Genomic DNA, 10,830 nt, shown 5'->3' with positions numbered 1-10,830 from the left:
TGCAGAGGTTAAAGTATGTGAATGACATAAACAAAAAATAGAATACAATAAAATACAATATAAACATGATAATGGGGTAAAATAAGCTGTGTGTCATGTAATTAACATATATCCTTAATGAGAACAGGTAAGAAGAGGATTGAAACAGGTAATGCATATAAATATATTTACTGTGATGGTTTAACAGTTTGCAAACAGTAGCAAAATAAATATATATGTGCGTGGGTATAACCAGAGTTAGTATATGTGGATTATATACAGAGATAGAGTGAGCAAAACTGACAAAATGTAGTATAAACACAAAAGTGTACCAGTGTTGTGTGAGTAAATAATAAAATGAGAAATAATAATAATAATAATAATAATAATAATAATAATAATAATAATAATAATGTTATTATTTTGTGCAACAAGATTTTTGTCGGGACTTTAGGGACTCTCTCTTAGTTTTGTTGCGGGACAATTTACAACTTTATTATTCTTGTGTTATAAGAAATGAAGATCTCACGTAATTAATCATTAACAGTGTCATATTTACTGAGTTGATCATATGTTTTGTGTTCAAAGTAACGTAATGAAATAGGCTAAAAAGAAAACAATATTTCCCTCTGAAACGTTGTGAGGTATAAACCAGGCTTGCATATAAATTAGATACACGAAAGTGAGGCGCATGTGTCTGAAAATGGGACTTGAGTACTTGAGTACTTGAGTAAATGTATTTAGTTACTTTGCACCGTGATGGAACGTGGAACGTGGTCGTTGATGTTCTACAGTTCTAGAGTTCTACATCATTGTGATGTGAACAGAATGTGACGGTCAGCGGTTCCAGGATTTGATTCTGTGAGTCTCATTTCACTCGCTGAAGTCAGAGAGAGGACACTGAAGACACGAGACTCAAAACGACCAACACACGAAAAAACTTCTGTCGCCTTAAAGTAAAGGTAAGCCATTATTTATATCTCACATTCCTAAAACATTGTGTTTGTGTAATATGGAAAAAAATCTTCAGACAGTGCGAGATGTTTATAATATTTTGTCCAGTGTATCTTGACAAAATATTGTAAACCCCTTAAAACTTTCACGTACATTTAAACTCTAATCTAATGTAGCACATAGTGAATTAGATGTAGAGGTGCAAGAATTATTAATTAACTATTAAATCAATTAACAACCAATTAATCGTTTTGAGACATTTTTAATTTTTTAATAAAGAAAATGTCCAAATTCTCTGATTCCAGCTTCTCAAATGTGATTATTGTGTTTTTCTTAGTGCTCTATGACACTAAACTGAATATTTTTGGCATGCGGACAAAACAATTGAGAATGTCTCAACTTTTTTGACCATTTTCTGATCTTTTATGTACAAAACAACTAATTGATTAATGCATAAAATTATAGGCTGATTTGAAATAATCGTTGTAGCCCTACAGTTATACTCATTCAAAAACTTGTCTATGTAAAGCTAAAAGTTGACACTGAGAGAAGTAATAAAAGAGGATGAAGAGAGTTTTTGTTGTGTGTTTAAAGCTCGAAGACTTAAAGGAACAGTTCACCCCAAACTCACAAATACATATTATTCCTCTGGCCTGCAGTGCTATTTGTCCATTTAATTATTTTGGTGTGAGTTTTGGAGATATCAGCCGTAGAGATGTCTGCCTTGTATTGAATATTATGGAACTAGATGGTGTCGAGCTGAAAGCACCAAAAAAAATACATTTGAAAAACTCAACATTAATGTCTCTTCAGAATGTATGACCTGGTTACCCAAGATAATCCACAGACCTACATTAAATTACTCATAACAAAGTCTGTGGATTATTTTGAATAACAGGGACAGTGATGTTGATTTTGTCATATGTGTTTTTTGGTAAGCACCACAAACTAGCCGCCATCTAGAAGTCTAATGATTAGAAAAGTAACATTTAAAAGTGTATGACATGACTTGCCTTGTATCAGAGAGTGACTGACCCCCTCTGCTCTGTTGTTTAGTTTACAGACATGCAACGAAGAAGCACCCGACTAGAATCCACAGGATATTACAATAGTGATGGAACACCATCCATTTCCTACAAGGAGATCCTTTACAAGTAAGTGGACGTTAGCATTTTCATGCCACCATCATGTTATATGTGTACAATATGTTTAATGCAGTCATGTGTTTTTAATTATGCATCTTCAAAGCTCTCACTCTTTTATAATTTTCATCAATACAGGATTTTCAAAAGACACCGGTACCATTCTGGATCTTTTAGTCAGACCATCAACCCCAGGATCAGTAACGACAGCCTCTTCAGCGACACGCACAGCATCGACAGCCACCTCAGTGACATTAATAGCCACAACGTTATGAGCCAAGGCAACAGCCACACCGACAGCAGGGGCCCCACCATGTTCTTTCTCAAGATTTTTGTCTTTCTCCTCTTCATGCTGCCTCTGTGTTTTGGTAAGTCATCTCTTCCGTAAACAATTATAATATCTAGGACATAAGTTTGTGAGTTTTGTAGACTTGTCTGTCTTTTGTATAAAACATCTGACCTTGTTTCTCTCTATCCATCAGGACTTGTATACTTGAGGAGCATCATTTTAGTATCACGACCCACAGATTCATCAGACTCACCTACCAGTTTAGATCAGGTATGACCCATATAAGCAGATTCTCATTAAAATAGAAATTACTTTTTATTCTTCCTGTGCACCCCAGAGATGTTCCAATACTATTTTTTCCTTCCCAGTATAGATTCTGATCACATTTTAAATTGGAGTAAATTAATCCAGGTTTATACAAAAAACTAAACTGAGGTTTAAATGCAATGTTTTTTAATTTTAAGCTAGTTTAAAATGCTGCAACAAAATTTAAAGTTAAACCATGATTTAATTGTTTTTTTTGTTTTGTTTTGTTTTGTTTTTTTTTAAAACCAATCCTTGTTGGTGCAATCAAACCTAAAAGATTAATTTCTTCTCACTTACAGGACTTAAATGCAGGAGATAAAAACATAACAAAGCAGCTGCGAGAGCTTCAGGATGAGGTGCTCAAGTTAAAGAAAAAAATGAACTACCTGCTTCCGGACGCGGACACTTGGCCCAACTTTGCACTGGCGTCACTGGGTGAGACATCTAAATCCACCTTTTTATTTTCAATGTTCAATTTTAACTCAAATAGCTACATTGACATGAACAAAATATGTTGTTACCAAAATAGTTAGAATTCTTAATATATTATTTATAGATTGTAATTCACATAGTTTTAGGATTGCCTTATCACTTTCTTGTTGTGTTTTTTCATGGGCAGGTGCCAAGGTTTTATTCCAACAGACTTCAAAACCATATCCGCCGCAAGTCAAAGTAATGACAATTTTTGGGATACCCATCTGGGCATCCCATGTAAGCCCAAGGACTGTTATTCAGGTAGGAAATACACATAAAAACAGATAGTTATGTGGTATGGCTATATCCTATTATAGTTGGTACACTACATACAACACACGTATAAATTGTCTTTTTTACTTTCTCTCCTCAGGGACACACACCTCTGAGGCCAGGATGTTGCTGGGCCTTTGCAGGTGGGCGTGGGCATTTATCCATCGCCCTGTCCTACCCCGTCACCATCAGCCATGTGACACTGGGTCACATCTCAAAGAGCTTGTCCCCAACTGGCGCTATTACTAGCGCCCCAAAAGAGTTTTCGGTCTACGTAAGTCACAATTTCAACATTGTTACACTACAGACATCCTCAGTTTCACTGTCTCATACATGGAGACCAAGTCTTCAACTGGACCTGTTGCTTTCTCTCTCACAGGGAATGGAAACTGTAGACGGCGAAGGGACCAAACTTGGCACCTTTCTTTATGACCAGGACGGCGACTCAGTGCAGACTTTCAAAATACCTGTAAGTATAATAGCATGCAATAAAACACACACACATTTCTTCTTTTAAATTTCATCCAAACGCTCAAATATTATGAGTTTGCAGTTTGCTTTCCCTCCTATTTCTGTGTATCTGTCCTCATTGTATTAAGTTTATCCCTTATTCCCCTTCCTCTCATTTTTGACCATCCAAACTAACTCTGCTCATTTCTCTTGTCTCTCAGGATCACAAAGCAGGTGTCTTCAGCTATGTGAAGCTGCAAGTCGAGAGCAACTGGGGACATCCGGACTACTCCTGTCTGTACAGCTTCAAGGTCCATGGGGAGCTGGCAGACTGAAGACGGAAGGAGACCAGCTAAGATCATTGGAACAATAAACACTAATTGATAGCATATTTATTTGTTTCTGCATGTTTTATTACTTTTGGTTATCTAAGAGCTCATGCTTTTTGTTGAAAATTTCCTGGTCACCAATGGCTATCAAGTTTGATTCAGGGGTTATAAGTCCAATAACTGACACAGCAAGGACACAGTGTATTTGTAAAATGCTTGTTTTAAAAATATGGTGAGTTTTAAACTTTTAAAGTCTACATGATCCAACATTTTTTATAAACATTTTTGTAAAAATATTTTATTTTTGGAAAAGTTCAACTGTATCATAACAAACTGTGACAACCATGAACTGTTTCAACATTTGTGTTTGAGAAAAAAATGCAAGTAAAACATGGGGCTACTTGCTGAATGCAATGTGTATCTCAAAAAGTAAAGGCAATACTTTGGCTGCTTGGTGAAAGCGAGGGTGATACTGAAGAAAACTGCAGATTTACCTCTGCTCTGTTGAAACAAAGACAAAGAAATCATTTTATTTTATGCTGTTTTTGGGTGTTTCTGCTCTTAACACCTGGCAGACAGGTTCAAACTTACACTGTTCACTCTGACTAAAAATGTTTTACATGCTGTCAGTTTTTCTCGCTCAGGTTAGTATTTTTACACAAAGTGATCTAATCAACTTGTCACAAGTAGTGTCATAGATTAGTAATAGATTAGATGGCTTTACAATTACAGTAGAGCGAAAAGGGATTTCTAGTGTGCCCGATGGACATGTAGGCAGGATATTTCAGCAAATGCACATTTTTTTCTCCTGATTTTTTTTGTTTTCTTTTTCTGTTTAACATGTTTTAATGCCTTGTTTTCACTGAGAATTCCTTTTTAATTTCCCTTTTTCCTTACATGCTCAGAACAGTCTCATAATATATGTACATATGTAGCATCCAGGGCTCAAAACAAGTTCTGTACTACAAGGAGTTTTTAACTGGTTATGACAGCCTCAGTTTATTACTGATGCCTCTATGTGACTTACATAAGCAAATGAAACAATCAGCGACATAACTGACACCTTGAGCCCGGAAACATGGATTCAGATACTGACATATTGCAGCAATGTCTTCATTTCCAGTGCGACTTATGTGAAAGGTGGGAAAAAAGAAACAGTTAAACATGACAAAAGGTTCGAGCCAAACGCTGATTCAGGTGTATGACCTCAGAGATGAGCTGGAGCAGCAGTGGAGGGGAGAGCGTCAGCCCCAGCTGAACACATTGCTGCCGCCATGTTCGCAACAGCGGGGGGAGGAGGAGCAGGCGTCCTAATCCAGAGGCTGGGGGCAGGAGGAGGAGTTGGATGGTATTGAGCAGTACTTCACTACATTTATTTGGCTATTACAGCTGAAACAGTTAGGTGATCAACTGATTAATTGATTGAGAAAAATATTTTTGCAGCTACCTTGATAATCATTTAGGTAATTTTTCATGCAGAAACATTTTCATTTACAACCAGTATGAAAGGGAGGAATGATGATAACAGTGATCAGTAACTTTTACCGGTGCACATGGCCGTGCTATTAGTTGTAAGATAAATGAAATGTTTTGAAAAATAAACTGAAAAATGTGAACCAAGAAAAAGCGACTTTATCCTTTAAAACGCATGATGGCTCTGAGCATCGAGTCAAAAGCATGCAGTTCCTCTGTTTGTTTCTCAGGTTTTTGCTAATCCTTCTCATGTCAGAATGTTGTGAGACAGGTTGCAGTGAACTCTGCGTCAGATAAGACCAGCCTCTGATTATTGTGTCTCTGCAGACACTTCAGACTAATCTTTGGTGTTTAAAGGCCAAAACATACAGAGGAGAAAGAACAAAAGACTCAGTTCAAGGTATTTCCAGTGTCCAGTGTCACTTAAAGGTCAACGTACCTAAAAATAGATGCAGGCACTGTTGTTATGAGACACTGTTTATTTTTTGGGGGGTTTACATCATAAAATGTGAAAGTATCACCGTAAAGTCTTTGAAATATAAAGTCTGATTTCGGCTGTGCATTTACAGCTTTTCATAGCTTTTTCACTTAAAAACATATTTAAACTTTGTCCCTTTGTGCTTTTGGAGTTGCCTGATGAAGATCACAAATAACAATCTTGTCTTATGTAAAAAAAAAAACTTTTAATCTGAGCTATATTTGACTTTTATGTAAGTTATTTACCCCTGTTATTCCTGATCCACGATGTGAGGCGGATTATCCAGCAGTGAGTAAAATGTTAAGGTCATAAACTGCTCAGCACGTGTCCACAAATCCCTGATATGCATTCTTAATTAATTCACATTTTTGGATAAGTGCTTCTTTTATTCTACTGGTTACATTTTACATCCGATTAGATTGTATTAAAAGTCTCTACTGCATTTGTTACCCAGAGTTTAGAGGTTTTGTTCAGGTTTTTGCTGCAGAAAGATTGTTCCACGGGAAGTTAAGACTGTTTGTGTCTTGAGGAAAAGCCTAAAGTTGTGACTGGAATTGACTGTGATGTAATCCTCTTCAAAACTTTGGTCATGATGTACTGTGACGTCATGTAACATAACAAACAGGAATTTCACTGATAAGAACTGGTGATGTGATGTCGTCTGTTAAAACCAGTAAGTAGCCTATAGCTGCTGTGTCTTGGACCAGAGGCATGACAGAATCGTAATAAGTATTATAAAATGGAAATACTCAAGTAAAAGTACCTCAAATAGGTAATAAAGTGCAGTCATTGAGTAAATGATCACTTATAAACTAAAAATTTACATGCCAAGAACCCAAAATAGTAAACTGGCCAAGATTTTCATAGTCTTTTGTTTTAAATTATAATAAGACACAGTGTTAAGTTAATGATTAGACGTCAAACTTGTAACAGAAACATTTTGTCATAATCTCACTGTTGAACTGAAAGAGTGGAACATACTGATAGTGCTAAAATTATTAAGCAGTTAGTCACACTACGGAAAATTTGATTCAGTTTTGATAAGTGGTTAATCATTTCAGTCCTGCAAAAATGTCAAGCATTTTTGGTCGCATTAGCTAAATGTGTTTACGCTGTATTTTACATTAATGTAAATTGAATACCTGTGGGTTCTGGACTGTTGGACAGACAAAGCACTTGAAGATGTCATCTTGGGCTGTGGGAAAACCTGATCGGCATGTTCAGTATTTCTTTACATTTTAAAGACCAAACAATTGAGTAACCATAAAAATAATGCAAGATAATGAAAGTAAGTTTTAGTTGTAGCCATAAAACTAAACAACGATGCCATTCAACAGGGGTCTCCAAAGCTTTATGAGAGTCACAAGACTATAAGACTAAAAGAGTTTAAGAAAACTTATATTTAAAAATATACAGTCGGCCCATATCTCAGCATTTCATTAATTTCTGCCAAAAAATAAATTAAATAGTGATTTTCAAAGTTTAGATTAAAATATAAACTAAAAGAAATCTTAGAAGACCTGAACACTAAGCTATATTTACAGATTCAGAAGATGCACTGTGTTTGTCTTAAAAACCAATTAATGATAGATGAGACACCCCTTAAGGAAAAAGATGGGAACCACAAGGCTCATCAACTTTTTCTCATTTTATTCATATTTTAAATACTAAAGCTAATCATATAAACTTATGCATTAACATGAATGTCACTTATTGTGATTAGTGAGTGCTTGAATGTTGTTCTTATTGTGAATACAGAACATAACACCGGAGGGTGCTGTTGTATAAAGCCTGCAGTGTCCATCCACAAACCACAAGCTCAGTCGCTGCACAATCTCACTGCTCACTCTCATGCAGATTTTATGTATTCAGTGGTTTCATAAAACAGACTTTAGTTAATAAGTGAGGCCCACAGCACCAAACACTGGATTATTGTCTTTTATTAAGCATCAGTCAGTAAAAGGAGAAAATTGCTTCAAAATTGCTGATCATAGACATTTTCCTATAGCTTCTTAGATGATATTTACAAGTTCTGTGTGTCAAAGTTTAATAGCGCTACATGCGTCGAGCAACAAGGAACCACAAAGAGAATATTCTACAAAGTCAACTAGTACAAAGTATGAAACTTTACAAAACAAATATTTCCCCAGACACAGTAAGGGAAGCATACAGATCCGTGTGAGTTGAACAGAGGTGATTAATTCCCTGAAGATGGGGGAAAATTATGAAAAATAAATTAAGTGTCTGTATTTGGCTTAAACCTCTAGAGCGGCTTCTTGTGCTTAAATAAAACAATAATTATTGACATTATTATAGCTTGTGCTTTCGGAAATTGTATTTGAACCAATGTGATCCTTTGTTTGTTGACATTGTTATTTGCATGGTCACTACACAGCAGAGGATTTAATACAGAAAAATCAATAAAGTGCAGTTCAGAAAACAAGAAAAAAAAGATAGAAAAAGCAATAAGGACATTGTTAACATTCATCCAACAGAGGAAAGAGTTGTTAAATAGACTATGGCTTGTCTGGAATTAAGTCCACGGTGATGGGAGGCTAAACTCCAAAGGTGTAGTCAGTATTTACTGCATGTCTGACTGTTGTGTGATGAATGTTAATGAATCTTCACTCTGTAAGAACCTCCTCCCTTTTTATCTTTCTGGTCTTTTCTTCTGTTTCTAATGCCTTGAGTAGTCAAAGTCATATCACCATTTGTCAGTTTGACATTTTTACCCCATTACCATGTGGCCTTAAGGGCTGGGCTGCAACTGATCCCACACACCAGTAACTGTTTTTATAGTTTCCCTTTTTGTCAGACTCTTGTGTTATGAAGTTTGTTCCTCAAGACTCCATTTGACCAAAGACACTGCTGTAACTGAGCCTTTTTCCTGCTGGCCCAGACCCTCCCTTTGCATGCCCGGGATGATATTTATAGAATCACAGAAATGAACACATCCTCAAAAGGATGCCTCAAACCAACTGCCATTTTTGCATTGTCATCCTGCACAAAAGACTCAAGTACAAGGCCGGTGCTTGTAATGGAAAAACACACAAGACCTGTGAAAATAATCTGTCTGTGTAATTTAGACTGGGTTGCACCAACAAAGATGAACTATATCTAAAATTAGTTATAATCGCAGTTTACACACCCAAACTGGGCTTATAATGGGTAAATCCATATGTAATGTAAACCAAAATTAAATAGATATGGAGATACTTGCTTTCCCAAATTAAAATAATAAATAATTAAATAAAAAATACATCAGAGTGCTGTCGGCTGTGCTTTTCTTGCTGGGTGAGGCTCCGAGCACCCTTGGGCTAAGTCACAGCTAACTGAGCTAATGGCAGTTAGTTAAATTACTGTAGCATCAAGTAAAGCTACGTCTCTATCAGGAAAGTCTGTGAACAACTTCTGTTGCCATCTGTTAGCAAAACTCTGTAATTAAATAACCGATACAGAGGGGAAATCAGAAAATAATATTTCTAAAAAATATGGTCCAGTTTTTTCCAAATCACTGAATAAATTTATCACGATATGCTTTTGTTGAATGAGTCCCCTTCCCGAGAAACACTCCAGTAGACCCTGGTGAACGGACGTGTTCTCCTTTCATGGTTCACACAAGAAATCATTTCTTTGGATACCAATTTAGTAATGTCCCCGAGGATGAGTTATAAACAGTTTTTTTTTTAATTGTTTTCCAGGAAGAGACTAAAATACTATTAAAAATACCTGAGAATAACCACAAAATTATTTTTTGTCATTGTAGGGCCAGATGGTGTATAGTGACGTATTGCACATATGTGACAAAAACATTTAAACACTGACTTTGACCTCATAGGAACAAAAAAATTAACTACATCATTTCCTACCTGGCTAAAATGTTAATAAACATTACATTGTTTTCTAGCTAGCTAAAAGTTATTTAGTCAGCCTCGTTAGCTCACTCATGATGGCTTGGCAGAAAGACTTGAATTTCTACTTGAACTTGTCGGACAAATTAGTGGAGCAATATGACCAAATAATAAAACAGCACAGCCAGCAACTGGTAGGATATTTTAAGGGATCAACTGTATTCAAGGACAGAAGAGATGCATCATAAAACTTAATTAATTAAAAATGAATCCTTGTTGGTGCAAACCAGCCTTAGTTTCTTGATGACAGAATATGATGGCACTTGTTCTGGCTGAACAGATGTTTTACCTTCTAAGAAGGGCAAAAAAAGATCTGAGAGAATTTGCAGATGATGTTTTGAACGATCACGTTGTCTGTGTTAAAGAGTTATTTGGGCAGAAGATGGACATGTGGTGAAGGAGCAGAGTGCCATAACCATCATTAGGGATGTCAGTTGTAATCAGAGTGACAGCTCTGCTGCACAGCTCTCTCTGTCATACACCACTTCTTCCTATTCCATTCACATTTCACACTCGCTCCCTCCAGAGAGGGAGAAGGTGGCTCAAGTGAACATGCACGTCATAGCAACAGCACCTCAGTCTCAAACGTACGTTCCTGCGGTCATGCTCTGTCTTGCAGAGATGTGTGCATGTTTCATGTACACAGGGAGAGTGAAATAAAGCGATGATGGAAAGGCCCAAAATGCAGCTTTTTCTTTACAACATTTCTTCAATAATTCAGGCTGCAGCAGACTGAAGCCACAGGTGAGGAGGGAAAAACATGGATGAATGG

The 10,830-nt window shown here is 36.4% G+C and overlaps 1 protein-coding gene across 1 annotated transcript; it reads left to right on the top strand.

Moving 5' to 3' along the window:
- Window positions 1-1,998: 1,998 nt before the first annotated feature.
- LOC146331636 (SUN domain-containing protein 3-like) lies at window positions 1,999-4,223 on the top strand. The gene is made up of 8 exons (XM_084743048.1): window positions 1,999-2,087; window positions 2,214-2,443; window positions 2,558-2,634; window positions 2,970-3,105; window positions 3,290-3,405; window positions 3,518-3,691; window positions 3,797-3,886; window positions 4,089-4,223. The coding sequence occupies exons 1-8, from the start codon at window positions 1,999-2,001 to the stop codon at window positions 4,200-4,202; spliced, it is 1,026 nt and encodes a 341-aa protein (XP_084599174.1). The 3' UTR covers window positions 4,203-4,223.
- Window positions 4,224-10,830: the final 6,607 nt, after the last annotated feature.

The sequence above is a fragment of the Lutjanus erythropterus genome, chromosome 2, assembly GCF_056507025.1.
Source record: "Lutjanus erythropterus isolate fLutEry1 chromosome 2, fLutEry1.hap2, whole genome shotgun sequence".
Taxonomy (NCBI): Eukaryota; Metazoa; Chordata; class Actinopteri; order Lutjaniformes; family Lutjanidae; genus Lutjanus; species Lutjanus erythropterus.
This window is presented reverse-complemented; position numbering and strand designations above follow the sequence as displayed.